Source organism: Balaenoptera borealis, assembly GCF_965194805.1.
Source record: "Balaenoptera borealis genome assembly, chromosome: 18".
Lineage (NCBI taxonomy): Eukaryota > Metazoa > Chordata > Mammalia > Artiodactyla > Balaenopteridae > Balaenoptera > Balaenoptera borealis.
This window is the reverse complement of record NC_138877.1, coordinates 65,546,111-65,564,400: the sequence shown is the minus strand read 5'-3', so window position 1 is coordinate 65,564,400 and position 18,290 is coordinate 65,546,111. Positions and strand designations below refer to the sequence as shown.

The window sequence follows — 18,290 nt, the reverse complement described above, 5'->3', positions numbered from 1 at the left end:
TTTTTACTGATTCTTAGGATTTTCTGCATAAACAATCCTGTCATCCTCAAAGAAAGACAGTTTTATTGCTTCCTTTCCAATCTTTATACCGTTTATTTCATTTTCCTGTCTTGCTGCATTGGCTAGAACTTCCAGTATGATGATTAATAGGAGTGTTGAAAGAAGAACCCTAGAATTATGAATCTTGGAACTTAGATGGGACAGCTAACACAAGTACTGCTGGTGCCCTCTGGGAGAGAGAGGAAACATGCCCTTTTCTCTGGAATGTAAACAAATATTCTCTGGGAAGGGCTCTGCAACCCCTGGCATATATAAGCAGGTATCTCTGGGAAAGATGTCTCTAAATCTCTGCAGAGATCTCTGTCTTTAACTTACTAGGCTCATTTGCCATTTAAACATCATTTTACCCAGGTGCCAGCAATCTTTGCTTAGAAAGCTCTGATTATGCAGAAATGTGAAAATATTTGTGGAGCATAGTTTGCTGATAGGGAAATGAAAAGTCACCTCAGAATCTGGACAGTGTGGTGGTGACTACATAAACAGTAATAGCAGACACGGTACAAGTGATTCATCCTGCTGTTTCGAGGCAGATAAGAGGTAGAGAGGGCATGTGGAATGGTGGGTTTCTGGGCCTCTCTCTCCACCTCGGATGCTAGGGGTGAAGCCCAGGGCAGGTGTGGTCTTTGTTCCAGTGCACAGGTTCATTCATGACACAAGACTATTGGGTCAAATTAAGTATTTAAAGCTTCAAAATATAGACACACCTCAGATTTACATGTTTTTTTAGGATCTTTTTAAAATCTAAATGATATCTTCAACTTCTTTCACTCTGACTCTAATTTCTATACCTCTATGTTTAAATCATTCTTTTTTTCTGTAGGATCTTCCCAATAATATGATTTACCAAGTTGCCATTAAGTCTCTTCCCCAAGACTGGTTGTGGTGTGAAACCTGGTGTGATGATGAATCCAAACAAAGAGCCAAAACAATTGATCTGGTGAGCGTTTGCATTTTCCTTTGTATAAGCAGATATGAAAATGTTCCAATAGAAATATTTTCTGTTTTACAAATGGAATGGCACACCTAGGGCACCCTGCTGCTCAGGCTGTTATTTACTGTTATATTTACCTAGGTTGGCAAGTATAGGGCTGTGTTGGGGGCCCCCAAGACCACCCCCAGGTTTGATGATTCAATAAGAGGACTCATAGGACTCAGAATCATGGCTGTGAAGATATTACAGTGACAGAATGCAAAGCAAAATCAGTAAAAGGAAAAGGCGCATGGGGTGAAGTCCTGAGAAAACCAGGTTCAAGCTTCCAAGAGTCCTCTCCCTGTGAAGTTACCCAGGACAACCCTAATTCCTTAAGCTACAAGAAGTACAACAACCCATGTGAAATGTGGTCTATCAGGGCCGCTTACCAGAAACCCAATGCCCAGGATTCTTATTGGGGGCCTGGTCATGGCAAGCACCCCCTCTGCCTGGCACGTGCCAAAATTCCCAACATCCAGAAGGAAGGCAGGCGGTCAGCATAAACCACATGTTTGCACAGTTTAGGCACAGTGAGCCATTCTTAGCAGGGAATGTTGGGAACACTCCTGAAACCCAAGTTCCCAGGTGCCAGCCAAGGGCCAACCTTGCAAGCATGGGCCTAAGAGTAGCGGTCTCAGGCCTGCTGTGTTCATTCTTTTCTGCACAAAGCCTTTTGAAAGAAAGGCCATGAGCTGGCTGAAATGTTTATGGATTGACTATCATCTTAACATGTCATAAGTTTAGTTTCCCTGCCAATAATTTTCCCAAATAAAGACAACCAAAATAACTCTGTCTACTTAAATTATCCTATACATGTCTATTTTTCTTCATTATTTTTGAGAAGTTTTTTTCTTAGATTTTCATTTTAAGCAGTTTATGCTACACAGTTTAAATCTAGACATGAAGTATTTTAAACTAACTTATTTATTATCCAGCTGTCTAGACATTATATTCCAATACTATATATTGTCTTTAATAGTACAAGATATTATTCTTTTTCTGACCATATTGTTTTTATGTGCTAAAAGTATAGACTTGTTTAGAAGATCTTCACTGAAGAACAGACTGTCAAAATATTAAAACTCATAGTTTTGAACAAAATAAGACAGTGCAATAAAATATAGGGATGTTTTTCCATATATGTATAGAAATGTATAGAAAGAAAGTAGCGTGCCAAAATGTTAGATTGCAATCATAGGGGATAGAATGTAGCAGAAACAAGATGGCACTGGTAAGAAGAAAGCGAGGGAAATTTCTAAAGAGAGGTCAAGAACATTACTGAACATAACAGAAAATGTTAAGGTTATGTTGTATAAGGTGGTGACTCATATGTTAGTGACATAAGGTCTCCTTGGGATCTTTAGCACTTAGATTAACATGAGCTACTCTGACAAATGCCCAGATTTCCATGGTTTCACATACACCCAGGTTCAGACCTGAGTGGGTGTCCTGTCAGTGAGTAGCTTCCCTGTACATCACGACTCAGGGACCAGTCTCCATCCATCTTGTGACCTCTTCGTCCTCTAGGGTCCTGTCATCATCTGTGTCCATCTGGAGCTGATCCATCCAGTATGGCAGCCACATGCCACATGCAGCCACAGAGTACTTAAAATGTTGCCAGTGTAAGTTGAGACATGCCGTAAGGTATAAAACACATCGGATTTTGAAGACTCAGTACAACAAAAAGAATGTAAAAATATCTCATTACTAATTTTTATATTGATTACATTTTGATAACATTTTGGAAATATTGGGTTAAATAAAATATAGTATTAAAACTTATTTCACCCGTTCCTTTTACATTTTTATATGTGGCTGCTAGGAAATGTAAAGCTGTGTGTGTGGTTTCCATCATATTTCTGTTGGATAGTGTTGATCTGGAGGGAAAGGAGAAAGGAGTGTGGAGAATGCACCCTGCTCCTAAAGGCCTTGGCCCCGTGGTAGGAATTGGTCGTGTGGCCACATCCAGTTGTAAGAGGAGCTAAGGATCGTCATTCCTCGATGGCAGCCACTTCCTAGCAATGGGTCTACATAGAAGAGGAAGGATGGGTGACATAAATTTTGGTGGACAACATCGTCTCTCCCACAGAAACATGTAAAATAAAAATGGAAGAACATGCTATTTTTGGTCATCTTCTTGGGGAAAAAGTTAACAAGAAAAATCCAAGGAAATGGCCTAATGGAGAGGAAAAAGCATGATTCCTGGTATTGAAGGTGAGAATGAGAGTGTCTGTGAATGTCATGACACTGTCTCAACTCCCTTTCAATCAGGGTTTCTCAGCTGGGGCATTATTTTCATCTGGGACCAACTAATTCCTTGTTGTGGAGGCGGACCTGTGTGCCGTACAGGAGGGTGTTTAGCAGCGTCCCTGGCCTCCACCCACTAGGTGGCCATAGCCCCCCCTGCGAGGGGGGGCTACTGAGCCCGCGAGCCACAACTACTGAAGCCCGCGCGTCTAGAGCCTTTGCTCCACAACAAGAGAAACCACCGCAGTGAGAAGCCCACGCACCGCAACAAAAACCCAACGCAGCCATAAATAAATAAATAAGACAACAGGCTCATGGTTCATAACTTAGCTCTCCCATAAGGCATGAAGGATGAAGGGGAAAGCAAGTTGGGGCAACTATAAGAAAACGCCATGTAGAAGTGAGCTTCAGGACACATTCTTTGGTAGTGCTTCGTGAAGAGCAGACAGGATGCTTGTGTAACTTTGTGAAGTTTATGCTCCTCCCTTAGTCTTTCCTGTCTCAGTCAATGGCATCTCCATTCTTTACGTTGCTCAAGCCAAAGACACTAGGATCATATTTGATGCCTCTCTTTTCTCACAATTTACATCCAGCCCATGAGCAAGTCTTGTTGGCGGTACCTTCAAATACATCCAGAGTCAGAACCTTCTTAAACGCCTCCTCTACTTTTTGCCTTTTAACCTTGATTTAATTTCCCAAGAAACTCTATAATAGGACCAACTGCTAATTAAAATTGATCAAATATTAGAAGAACTGTGGAGATGATCTTGTTTTAATTTCGTCCTTTGCAGATGAAAAAAACTAAGATTCTGCCACTGCCCACGCCCCTGCCACCACACACACACACAGTTTAGTGACTAGGTCTTACTACTAGTAAGTTTGGACCGTCCAAGCCTTACTACCAGTAGGCGTGGACCGTCCAAGCCTTACTGCCAGTAGGCGTGGACCGTCCAAGCCTTACTGCCAGTAGGCGTGGACCGTCCAAGCCTTACTGCCAGTAGGCGTGGACCGTCCAAGCCTTACTGCCAGTAGGCGTGGACCGTCCAAGCCTTACTGCCAGTAGGCGTGGACCGTCCAAGCCTTACTGCCAGTAGGCGTGGACCGTCCAAGCCTTACTGCCAGTAGGCGTGGACCGTCCAAGCCTTACTGCCAGTAGGCGTGGACCGTCCAAGCCTTACTGCCAGTAGGCGTGGACCGTCCAAGCCTTACTGCCAGTAGGTGTGGACCGTCCAAGCCTTACTGCCAGTAGGTGTGGACCGTCCAAGCCTTATTGCCAGTAGGTGTGGACCGTCCCAGCCTTACTACTAGTAAAAATTGGAACCATGAGGACTGAGGATCCACGTCCATTGTGTTTCCGCTGTGCCTATTAAGCAGGCTAGTTAAATATTTTTAAGGTGTGGAGATTTATGAGCTACTCTGAATTTCACAACTGTCAGTATTTTGACAAATGAGTTCCAGTTAACTGATTTTTAATATCACAACTGCTAATGAGAACAGAGGCATGTGAAAGAGGATGAATGCTTTTGCCAAAGAAACTCAAGACCTTTCTAAAGGCTGATAAATAGTTTTGTGTATGGAAAACATAAAGTATATAAAACCAGGTTTTAGTCTGAAGAAAAGGCAATCAAATATTTATTAATATAGTCTTCTTTGTTCTTTTACAGGATGGTCATATAATTGGATGTTTTGTGCAAACATTTTACAGAATTGTTTGACAGACTTCTTATGAACCATCAAAAAGTCTTTAAACAATTTTTGTTTAAAGTTCTGATTGAGGTGTTTGCATTAAACACTTACTGCTTACATAAACTATGATTTGTCATTTCACTTGATCCTTTCTCTATTAAACTAATTCCGGTATTTCAAGTACTTAGTACCTAGGGCCCTGCTTTTTATAAAATGCATTTTGTTTGCTCTAGTGACATAGCAGTGTCCTCAAGTATTTCCTTTATGTTTCCTCGAATATGGTTTTTTATTAACAAAGCTTGATTTAAACTTTCAGTGCAATAACCCCAAAACAAAAGAACCTAAACTAAAAGCTGCTGCCAGGATTGTCCCAGAATGGGTGGTGTATGATACTGAGATACGACAACTATTAGATCACCTTGAAAACAAGAAGAAAAATGCAAGTAAGTTATTCTGCAGTGGTGTATGAACCATATGTTGCATTAAGTGAAATTAGAATAGATTACAGACTCAGTTCTTAGTGAAGTTATCAAATGATTAGGTCAGAATTTCTTTACCAAAGTCCGTGACTTGATTACAAATTTCATTTTTATGTAGACTAAGCTCACAAATTTAAAACATGGATAGAGAATCTGTTCCCCCATGGATATGGCTTCAGATCATCGCATAGATAGGCAGTATAGTATTAACCTCCTGACATAAGGTAGAGGTGAAAAAAGTAAAAGAAACCCTTGTCTTTAAGACACACTGAATTTCCTAAATATGAAAATCCAAGCCCTGAAGTTTAATAAAAGCCTTACATAGCTAACTAAAATATTACCTCCTGTCTCCTAAATTAATCTGGTACATGGTATAGGTTTCCCCATGAAAAGTTGGTTCCTGGATCTAGTAGCCTTAGTCATGACTAGAGGGTGATTTGGATTAATCTGTTTCCATTTCTTAGATTTAAAAAACTGAAAAGAAAAAAAAAAAAGTAAAATAAAAAACTGAGGTTACCTTAGCATTTCATCACCCTACATAAATCCTCAACACCAATAAATATGTGTTGAATATTCTTTTAAAGCTGACATAAACTTCTTGATTCCTTCATAATTCCCTTTCCTGGTCAGTGCCTGTCTCTATTGTCCTTTGCTCTTTTTTAAAAGTAGTACTGAGCTTCTGTTGTGTTCCAGTCAGTATGTTAGAGACTTTCACAGGTTAGACTAGTTAATCCTCACAATAATTCTTTCTAGTAGTTCAGAATATAATTCTTATTTTCCTCAGCTTTACTTTTTAGGGAGGCTGAAATGATTATATATAAACTTTCTCATATAAGCATGAAATTGTTTCATCTCGACTCTGTTTTCCTTAACAAAATCAGTGTGTGTTGTCTGAGAAGTTCAGTGTTTAAAACACACCCAAGCATTTTTAATAATGTAGTATAAAGGTGCCACTTCAATTCAGAAGAAGAAAGATTATTCTCTGAAGTGGTGTAACTGTTTTCAAAGGGAGAGAAGGAAAGAAGGCAAAAAAGGAGGAAAGAAAGGAAAATTCACATAATTACCTCACAAGCAATTTTAAATGTATAAAACATTGAGATGAAATGTTTCTCTTATCAAATTGGAAAGAGTTAAAGGATTAATAAGACCCAGCATTAGCAAGGGTATTGACAGCTAAGCACTCTCGTACATATAGTAGCTGTATAAATTAAGGAAATTTTATAATATGCATAAAAAATTAAAATATATGCCCTTTGATCCAGCAATTCACAAGAAACATTTAAATGAGAAAAATTATGCCTATATATACATATGTTTGTTACAGCATTGTTTTTAATAATGAAATAGAATCTATCCATCAATAGAGGATCGATTGCATAAACACTGATGTATACAAACAGTGAAATATAATGTAGCCTTTCAAGAGAATTGAGATAGATTTGTGCTGACAGCAAATTCTTAAGTTAAAAAATAGGTTATAGAATATTTATAATGTTATTGACCCATATCTTAATTAAAGAAAAATTGCATGTGTGTGTATATATGTTTTTGTATGGTTATATGTATAAATAACAAGTTTTACAAAAGAGATTTTTGGGTTTTTTGCTTAATTTTTAATTACAAATTTAAGACATGTTCATTATAAACATTAAAACCATTGTATATTCTATATACTTCCACACTTGGAAGTATTAATGTACAGAATAAAATCAGAAGCCCTCTTTTACTTACTCAAACCCAGAGGCAACCATTTTTTTATAAATTTTTTATTTTATATTGGAGTATAGCTGATCAACAATGTTGTGATAGTTCAGGTGCACAGCAAAGGGACTCAGCCATACATATACATGTATCCATTCTCCCCCAAACTCCCCTCCCATCCAGGCTGCCACATAACATTGAGCAGAGTCCCTTGTGCTCTACAGTAGGTCCTTGTTGGTTGTCCATTTTAAATGTAGCAGTGTGTACATGTCGATCCCATACTCCCTAAATAAAGGCAACCATTTTTTAAGGCTATGATATATCTTCCTTTATAAAATTTTCATTTCTCTTGTTGTAAATTGTATTACTTTGCTGGGGTTGCTGTAACATAGTACCACAACCTAGGTGTCTTAAGCAAAAGTCATTTTTGTCTCACAGTTCTGGAAGCTAGAAGTCCAAGATCAAAGTGTAGTCAGGGTTATTTCCTTCTGAGGACTGTGAGGGAAGGATCTGTTCCAGGCCTCTCTCCTTGACTTGTAAATGGCTGTCTTCTTCCTATGTCTCTTCACATTGTCTTCCCGCTGTACATGTTTGTGTCCAAATTTCCTTGTCCTCTAACGACACCAGTCATGTTGGAGTAGGGTCCACCCTAATGACCTCATTTTAACTTGAATACCTCTGCATAGACCCTGTCTCCCAATAAGGTCACACTCTGAGGTACTGGAGGTTAGGACTCCAACATATGAATTTTGAGGGGAAAATAATTCAACCCATAACTTGAATGGAATTTGAGAATCGTATCATATGTTTAAGGGCCATTTGTATTTCTTCTGATTTTTCAACTGTTCTTGTCCTTTGCCTGTTTTCTTCTGGAGCATTGCTGCCCAACACTGGGAAAAATTAATAATCTTTATTCCACATATTTGTGTTGTCACCTTTAGCATGTGCTAAGTTCCTGTATTATGTATGTCTCACTTGGCGCTTTTTTTCCTGTTCCATTGGTCTCTGTCTCTACGTGTATGTACTACACACTACTTTAATCACTGAATGTTGACCGTGTGTTTAAATACCCAGTAGGGCTCATCGCTCTTTGTTGTTGTATTCCTGGGTGTCCTTGTCTGCGTATTTGTCCGTACAAGCTTTAGAGTCAGCTTATCTAGTTCCAAAAAGTTTTCTGTTGTTTTTTCTTTTTCCTTTTGTGGTAGAGGAAGGACTATATTAAATTTATTAGTTAACTTAGAGATTACTGACATCTTCATGAAAACTGTTCTATCTAGGAACATGTTGTGTCTTTCTATATGTTCAGGTCCAGTTTTATGTTTGTCAAGAGTTACAACATTTTAACCATATAGGTTTTATACGTATATTTTAAAGCTTACTCCTAGATATTTTATCTTTTGTTACTATTAAAAATGGAATTTTCTCTTCCAGTGTATCTTCTTACTGGTGGTAGCTTGTCCATAGAAGGACTACTATTTTCCTTATATGAATTTTTATTTCCTATGATCATATTGAATTCTCATATTGTTTATAGTAATGTTTCAGTTGATTCTCTTGAGTTTTTCCAGGAATATGTACATCTTACCTGCAACCAAAGATGGTTTTTTCCTCTTCCTTTCTAATCCTTTTACCCTCACATTGCTTTTTCTTGTCTAATTGTTTTGGCTTATATATCTAATACAATATTAAATAGCAGTGGTAGTGGTAGGCATCTTTGCTTTTTCTCACATTGCCTAGCCAACCTCCTGTGTTCCCCCTTAAGTAAGATAATAGCTTTGGACTAAAGCTATTTTTTCATGTATTTTTATCACTTTGAGGAAATATCCATTGATTTTTAGTTTAATAAGTGTTTTTATCAAAATGGGTTGTATTTTATCAACTGCTTCTTCAAAAGTAGAGGTTACTATATGATTTTTTTACTTGGCTATATTGGTATGATAAACTATATTAATAGATTTTCTAATATTGAATCATTATTCCTAATATTGAATCATCCTTGTATTCCTAGAATAAATTCTACTTGGTCATGACCTATTTTTCCTTTTTTTTCCATTTTTTAAATGAGATACAGTTGACATATAACACTATATTAGCTCCAGGGTGTACAACATAATGATTTGATACTTGTAAATATTGCAAAATAATCACCACAATAAGGTTAATTAACATTCATTACCATACATAGTTAAGAAGTTTTTTTCTTGTGATAAGAACTTTTAAGATCTCTCTTAGCAACTTTCAAGTATACTAGACAGTATTATTAACTTCAGTCACTATGCTGTACATTACATCCCTATGACTAATTTATTTTATAACTGGAAGTTGGTACCTTTTAACCCCCTTCACCCATTTCATCCATCCCCCATCCCCACCTCTGACAACCACCAACCTGTTCTCTGTTGCTGTGAGCTTGGTTGATTGCTTTTGTTTTTGTTTTTAGGTTCCACGTAAAAGTGATATCTTATAGCATTTGTCTTTCTTTGTGTGACTTAATTCCCTTAGTGTAATACTCTCAAGGTCCATCCATGGTATCGCATATGACAGGACTTCCTTCTTTTTTATGGCTGAATAATATTTCAGTGTGTGTGTGTGTGTGTGTGTGTGTGTGTGTGTGTGTGTGTGTGTGTGTGTGTATATACCACATTTTCTTTATCCATTCATTTATTGGTGGATGCTTAGGTTGCTTCCATATCTTGGCTATTGTAAATAATGCTGCAGTGAACATGGAAGTACATATATCTTTTTGAATTAGGGTTTTTTTTATTTGTTTTCTTCAGGTAAATACTCAAAAGTGCAATTGCTGGATCATATGGCAGTTCAATTTTTAATTTTGTGAGGAAGCATCACATTGATTTCCATAGTGGCTGCACCAATTTACATTTCCACCCACAGTGTACAAGGGTTCCCTTTTATCCACATTCCTTGCCAACACTTATGTTATTTTTTGTCTTTTTGATAGTAGACATTCTAACAGGTATGAGGTGATATCTTGTGGTTTTGATTTGCATTTCCCTAATTATTAGTGACATTGGAACCTTTTCATGTACCTGTTGGCTATCTGTATATTTTCTTTAGAAAAATATCTATTCAGATCCTTTGCCCAGTTTTTAATCAGATTGTTTGTTTTTCTACTATTGAGTTTTAGGAGTTCTATATAAATTTTGGATAATAACCCCTTAACAGATATATAATTTACAAATATTTTCTACCCTTCCATAGGTTGCCTTTTTATTTTTTGGTGGTTTCCCTTGCTGTGCAGCTTTTTAATTTGATGTAATCCCATTTATTTACTTTAGCTTTTGTTGCCTTTGCTTTTGATGTCAAATCTAAAAAATCATTGCCTAGACCAGTGTCAGGGAGGTCATCACCTTTGTTTTCTTCTAGGAGTTTTATGGTTTCAGGTCTTCTGTTCAAATTTTTAATCCATTTTGAGTTAATTTTTGTACATGGTGTAAGACAGCAGTCAAGTTGTATTCTTTTGCATGTGGCTGTCCAGTTTTCTCAGCACCATTTATTGAAGAAACTGTCCTTTTCCCATTGCATGTTCTTGGCTCCTTTGTCATAAACTAATATATATATATATATTATATGTTTATATATATATATATGTTTATTTCTGGGCTCCCTCTTCTGTTCCATTGATCTGTTTGTCTCTTTTTATGCCAGTGCCATACTGCTTTGATTACTGTGATATAGCTTGAAATGAGGATGTGTGATGCCTCCATCTTTGTTCTTCTTTCTCAAGATTGCTTTAGCCGTTCAGCCTTTTGTGGTTCCATACAAATTTTAGGATTCTGTGTTCTGTATCTGTGAAAAATATCATTGGATTTTGATAGGGATTTTATTGAATCTGTAGATTGCTTTGAGTAATATGGACATTTTAATAATATTGATTCTTCAAACCCACAAGCACAGAATATCTTTCCATTTATTTTGTGTCTTCAGTTTCTTTCATCAGTGTCTTACAGTTTTCAGTGTATAGGTCTTTCACCCACTTGGTTAAATATATTTCTCCTTGGTTAAATTGGTCTTAATGCAATTGTAAATGGGATTGTTTCCTTAATTTCTTTTTCTGATACCTAGCTTTTAGTGTATAAAAACACAACAGATTTCTGTACATTGATTTTGTATCCTGCAACTTTACTGACTTTGTTTCCTAGTTCAAAACTTTTGGTGGAGTCTTTTGGTTTTTCTGTATATAGTATCATATATATCATCTGCAAATAGTGACAGTTTTACTTCTTCTCCCATTTGAATGCTTTTTTATTTCTTTTCCTTGCCTAATTGCTCTGGCTAGGACTTTCAATACTATGTTGAATAAAAGGGGTGAGAGTGGACATCCTTGCCTTTTTACTGATCTCAGAGGAAAAGCTCTCTGCTTTGAGTATGATGTTATCTGTGGGTTTGTCATATATGGCCTTTATTATGTTGACGTATGTTTCATCTGTACCTACTTTGTGGAGAGTTTTTATCATAAACGGATGTTGAATTTTGTCAAACACTTTTTCTGCACCTATTGAGATGATCATATGATATGTATCCTTCATTTTGTTAATGTGGCGTGTCACATTGATTGATTTGTGGATGTTGAACCATCCTTGCATCCCTGGGATAAATCCCACTTGATCATGGTGGATGTTTCTTTCAATGTATTGTTGAATTTGGTTTGCTAATACTTTGTTGAGAATTTTTGCATCTGTGTTCATCAGGGATATTGGCCTGTAATTTAATTTTCTCAGGGTGTCATTGTCTGATTTTGTTATCAGGGTAATACTGGCCTTGTAAAATGAGTTTGGGAGTGTTCCCACCCCTTATAGTTTTTGGAAGAGCTTGAGAAGGATTAGTATTAATTCTTCTTTAAATGTTTAGTAGAATTCACCAGTGAAGCCATCTCATCCTGGGCTTTTGTTTATTGGGAGGTTTTTGATTACTGATTCAGTCTCCTTACTAGTAATTGGTCTGTTCAGATTTTCTGTCTCCTCATGATTCAGTCTTGGTAGATTGTAAGTGTCTAGAGATTTATCCATTTCTTTTTAGTTGTCCAATTTGTTGGCATGTAATTGATCATAGTAGTCTCTTATGATCTTTGTATTTCTGTTTTTAATATTTTATTTTTATATTCCCTAATCTTCCCTCTGTGTTCTGGGAAACTTTTTTACTTTATCTTCAATCCTTCTATTGATCTTTCTTTTTAAGAGGGCAATCACATTTTTTTTTAACATCTTTATTGGAGTATACTTGCTTTACAATGGTGTGTTAGTTTCTGCTTTATAACAAAGTGAATCAGCTATACATATACATATATCCCCATATCTCCTCCCTCTTGCGTCTCCCTCCCCACCCTCCCTATCCCACCCCTCTAGGTGGTCACAAAGCACCGAGCTGATCTCCCTGTGCTATGTGGCTGCTTCTAAGAGGGCAGTCACATTTTAATTTCCAGCAAATCTTTCTTTTCCCTGCTTGTTTTCTTTTAATTTCAATTTGTTCTTGTTCTGTGGCTTTATTGACTTTTCAGATATCTCTGGAAAACATTAATTATAATTATTTTAAGAGTCTCTTTGGTTCTCTTGGTTATCTTTGTTTCCTTTGGTTGAATCATTTGTGTGTTCATCTTGGTCCTTTTTTCTTTTACTGTTGATTATCTTCAAACGCCTGGAGATTCTTGTCTGTTAGTGTACATTTAAGAATAAAAAATGAGATTAATCAGTATACATAGCTGGCTTGAGTTTCCTCTGTGATGGTGTAAATGTGTTTGTTTCTCCAATAGGCTTCTTCCCTGAACGGGGGGGTTAATTGGTAACTTCAGGTGTATTAGCACGGTGTAGAACTGGCAGGCTTCTCTCTAGATCTGTGGGCCTGGAACAGAACAAGCCCATCCCACACACCAGCCTGGCCAAACGTCACAAAGAGGGGACTTCACTCAAGAGCATCAATACCTATACAAAAATCTCTCCCTCTCTCTCTCTCTCTCTCTCTCTCTCTCGCTTTCTCTCTTTCTTTATCTTTCTCTCAATAAACTGTTCTATTTTTAGCCTTCCACTTTTTATCTTGGAATAAACACCAGGCTGTCAGTTTCTTTCTGCAATGCAGAAGAAGGAATGAGAGTGGAGAGCTGACGTGCACAGATTTTCCATACAGTCCTTCAGTTAATTGCTTCACTGGGTGATGTACTCCCCACCAGTGTTTTCTGTTAGGAGGCTTTCCCAGGCTTCTCTGTTAAGAAAATCAACTCATCATCTCAGCTGTGTATTCTGTTTTCCGCGTGTAGAAATTCGTTGATAACTCTGCCCCAGTGTTGTCTCATGACCACTTCTCCCATTGTCTTTATTGCTATTCCCATTTATATTTCTTATCTTTCCAGTGGAGTTTAGTGGAGAGATATAGTCTGCCATCTTGAATTATGGAACAGGATCCATTTAAACTGTATATTAATTAATTTCTGCCTGAAAATATCATTTTGAATTTTCAGTATTCTTAAATCAGTATGTGACGGCTCAATGATGCAGAAGGTGAAGAAACCATTTTGATCTCTAAGGGTCTTCACTAGTACTGATTCTCACATTTGTATAGTATTTGTGTCTGTGTTTGAATGCTCTGTCCTCGCATCTTAGACGAGGACCATATATGTCTTCTGCTTTTTGTTGTTCCATTACATTAATAACAGGATACTTTGTACGTGGTGAGTAATCTGTTAGTACTGTTCAGGGCCTCTATTGCCAGGCAGGGTGCTAGGTCCTGAAGATAACAAAGATAAATAAGGTATGGTCCTTGTTCTCATAGACTCATGGGAACTTGCTTCTAGGTGGGTAAAGAGGCAAGTAGTTATGATACAATGTAATAGATCCCATAACATACAAAGAGCTATTCTTAGGGCACATAATGAAGCAAGTAGGTACTAAACTAACAAACAAGAGGATCCTCAGGGAGCACCTATGCTTTTTATTATATTAATTCATACCTCAGTCAGGTTTACGCTAATGTGATGTTTGAGATTTCAGGAGCTAAATAAACTCTCCTCCCCTACAGTTTTGACACATGATGAACTCTAGCACGGGCCTGTGTAAGAAGATGAGAAAGTATGACAAGAAATCTGCCACCTGCTGGGGAAATGTGGAACTACTGCTAAGACTTTTGAAAGTTTCATTAAGGATCAGTGACATATTCTTCAATTTAAATTATATTATTTAAAAATACATGTGTTTAATGTATTGAATAAGTTTAAGTTATATAAGAAATGACCATTGAGTATTCAAAACTAGATTGTTCCTCTTTCCTGATTGCTTAAAACACTGTGTTTTCACCAGTTAAAGTGATAATTTTGCCAGATAACCAAGTAGAAGAACATATCTGACTAGCTGGTCCTCATGGGGAATTAGCAAACCATCTACATGTTTGGATATTCCAGCTCTATGTGCATCCATATTTCTTCATTCAAAAGATGCTTTTAAATTAGAGAAATCTATTTTGTGTTTTTTCTTCTGAGAAAGAAGAAGGACTCATGGTTATCTCCCAATAATTTTTTTTTAAAGTAAGCCCATTTATACCTTAACTGTTGTTTTAAAATGGAAGTAGTGTCACACTGTAATTACTTATTTTGTTTATCTTAAACCATATGATGTTTTAATCCTATGCAGTATTTGTATTTTTTTAATGTTTCTAATTTTTATTTCATAAAATGATATTCATGGGCTTATGGGGTATATATGTATTCTTTTTAAAAAAGAACTGGCTAGTTTTATAGAAACTTAGTTAAGAGTGTAAACAGTTTGTTTTCCTGTTTTATATTAATAATAGATGAATAGGAATAGTAAATGTTCAAAAACTATCCAACTATTCTAGAATCATAGGATCTTGGGACTGGAGAAGACCTCAGTGTCATTTGGACCCTGTCCCCTGAAGAAGCTGATTGAATAGGGCTGAGGTGAGCGTGGGAAATCATGATTGTCTAAGAAGCTCTCCAGATGACTCCAGTGATAAGTGAGGTTTGAGGAACAGCCCCCCTTACCAGGCCCTGCCAGGTGGACCCTCAAGCCATCTTGGAACCTTCCAGGGCCCCATGGAACTGTCTGCCTCTGGAGACTGGCTGGTCCATCTTTGGACAACTCCGTACACAGTTCCACACTGAGCCCGAAGCTGTCTACTGGCAGTCTCTACTCTTGCTCCTTTGAGCTCTTCTGAACGAATCTAATCCTTCTCTATTGGATGGCACAGCCCACAGAGTATTTGAAAATCACTACTTTGCCCCCAGCAGCTTCATTCTTCCTAATAAGAGATCACAAGACCTCTCCTTCTCCCTGTAACCTTCCCTTTGTTACTTGTTTGGGTTTGTCTGTGAGAAAATGGAGTGCTGCAGGTGTGGCCTGGGGTGGAAGTAGATTATTCCTGTGGGTTCCAAGGGTGCTGTCAAAGGCTTGAGTGGTAACTCGGCCTGGGGTGAAGACCCCAGTTCCATGGGGTCTCCGGCTCACTCCTCTTTGGAGTCGGGGCTTGGTGAGAGGTAAGAGACTCTGTAAGCTTCTAGCTTAGGCCAGATGCTCCAACCCAGCTACCTCCGGTCTGCTTGTGGTGCTTTAGGCAGAAGCCCCAGCTGACTGTGAGATGGTACTTCACTAGGTAATGGCACCTGATTTCCACACTTATTACTAACTACCATCTCCAATATGCTAGATTCTGTACTTCATAGAATATAAGCTAAAATTGCAGAATAATGTACTTTGTAGCTTGTGATTTGAATGGCTAAATTTACATGTCTCATTTCCAGATGAATGATACCTTATACCTAAAAATCCAGACTTATAAATATTTCTTTGCAGGGAGATTCTTTTATAAAATGGCTAATGTTTACGTCAAGTGCACGTAGAGCGCAGCGCCATACAGAGCTCTCCCCTCCTCGGGGACGCGCTAGGGGAACTGAACCGCAGGGCAGCACTCGCGGAGAAGGCCCCAGCTCCGCTGCCCTGAGGGTGCTGGAAGGTAGCCCGAGGCCTTCCACATGCATTCCTGATCCTGAATTCCGGTGTTCAGGCGCAGGCCCTATAGCGAATTTTAACAAAAATCAAATCCTAGGAGAGAGCAAAGACACACGGTGCTTCCCGTTTTGAGAAGTTACAATCCACTTCTCCTTCCTCCTTCTCAGAGGAAAGTCGGAACAGAGCGTATCTGAGAATTAGGAGATTTTGAGTTTTAACCATGAAAAGACATTTAAGTTTGGGGTATAAGTTTTGGTATAAGGTAAACCCGGAATATAAGACTGAAGACAGCCCAAAGTCTCCATGCCTCCCAGATGCTTTGGTGCCAGCGGTTAGACGTTGGCAGTGCCCGTCCGCCGGCTCCAGTTATTCTCAAGTTCAGGGAACCGTGAAGCTCCTAGAGGGAGAGAAGAGAGTACCTCCAGGAAGCACCGCAGGCCGTCAGCCTGGGCTTACAGACAAAATCAGGCTTTTCTTTAATAGTAAAAATGCAGGCCTTCCCTGGTGGCGCAGTGGTTGAGAATCCGCCTGCCAATGCAGGAGACACGGGTTCGAGCCCCGGTCCGGGAAGATCCCACATGCGGCGGAGCAACTAAGCCCGTGCGCCACAACTACTGAGCCTGCACTCTGGAGCTCGCCTGCCACAACTACTGAGCCCGTGTGCCACAACTATTGAAGTCTGTGCGCCTAGAGCCTGTGCTCCTTAACAAGAGAAGCCACCGCAAGAAGCCCGTGCACCACAACGAAGAATAGCCCCCGCTCGTCACAACTAGAGAAAGCCTGTGCACAGCAACAAAGACCCAACGCAGCCAAAAATAAATAAATTAAATAAATAATTTTAAAAAAATGCAGTTTGACACGAATGGGAGCCTGCCCAAAGAAACGGTTGCTCCTGTGGGTCAGGTCCAGCGCCTGGGACGCAACCAGACAGACAGGTGCTACCACCCAGAAGAAGACCCAGATGAATAGTGTTCAAGGCAGTAGGTATATGTCAAGTCAGACTATCCTTCAGTAACTGAAGCACGGCTAAGAGAATTTTCTTCTCTGAGATACAGCAGCAAAGTTGGTGGCATTTAACTTCCCACTGGAACACATGAGACTGTTCATTGAAGGGCTCTGACGTATGTCTCAGATCCCTGGTTCGGAGGTCAAACGAAAAGTGCTAACGGATCCAGGCTCAGTACCATGAAGTCTCAGTCACTGCCCAGCCCCTGTCTTGCCCACCTCTGTTCAGCAGACTTAAGGGGGTCCTTCTTCTTCCAAAGAACCAATTGATTTTAAGATCTTCCTTTTGGTGGCAAAGTGAGGGAGGTGAGGCACAAAGGTTCAGGAGTTTGGTGGTGAGTGTGCAAACAGGCAGCTCTGTGATGGCAGCACGTGGTCAGGGGTGCCAGCCCACCCTGTAACCCCTCAGAAATGAGTCCAAGTGTTAGGTAATGGGACAGCTGTTCCCCAGTTTGCTGTTTATTAGCCCAGCTTATCAAATATAAAATTCTGTTTTCTGAGAAATTCTAGAGTGAAGTCTCTTTGCTTAGAACCTACTGTTAACAGCTTCGTTTATAGACTCCAGATTTGGAGAATAATCTTGTCCCCTACAGTTCATAGTTACTTGAATTTAAGCGTATTTCAATCATGATCCTGCCCAACTATGTAAGGTTTGCATCCTATCTGATGTGATTTCACTTTAAAATCACAGGCTTTGGGCTTCCCTGGTGGCGCAGTGGTTGAGAATCTGCCTGCCAATGCAGGGGACACGGGTTCGAGCCCTGGTCTGGGAAGATCCCACATGCCGGGGAGCAAGTAAGCCCGTGAGCCACAACTACTGAGCCTGCGCGTCTGGAGCCTGTGCTCCGCAACAAGAGAGGCCACGACGGTGAGAGGCCCGCGCACCGCGATGAAGAGTGGCCCCCGCTCGCCGCAACTGGAGAAAGCCCTCGCACAGAAACGAAGACCCAACACAGTCATAAATAAATTAATTAAAAAAAAAAAAAAAGAGTACACCCCTTAAAAAAAAAATTTAAAGGTTTTGATTACAATTGAAGGATGAAAAGGTATTCAAATTCTAAAAGACTGGTTCAAAACCAAAAGATTTGAATGACAAAGGCTCCAGGTAGCCCAGTGTTTAAAATTTGGGACCAAGTTAGAGAAGGCGTAATTTCGGTACCAGCCTTGTGGAGT

General features: G+C 39.0%; 1 protein-coding gene across 2 annotated transcripts in view; it reads left to right on the top strand.

The window, feature by feature from the left end:
* UGGT2 (UDP-glucose glycoprotein glucosyltransferase 2) overlaps positions 1-18,105 on the top strand; it is a 183,971-nt gene extending 165,866 nt beyond the window's left edge. The window contains exons 37-40 of one of the 2 annotated variants that reach the window (XM_082366069.1): positions 881-997; positions 5,280-5,406; positions 14,170-16,606; positions 16,965-18,105. In XM_082366069.1, the coding sequence (XP_082222195.1) occupies positions 881-997; positions 5,280-5,406; positions 14,170-14,192 (267 nt within the window). In that variant the 3' untranslated portion in view covers positions 14,193-16,606; positions 16,965-18,105. Of the gene's footprint in view, positions 1-880; positions 998-2,557; positions 4,248-5,279; positions 5,407-14,169; positions 16,607-16,964 lie in introns of those variants that run through there. The other variant, XM_082366070.1, reaches the window with a different exon arrangement.
* Positions 18,106-18,290: the final 185 nt, after the last annotated feature.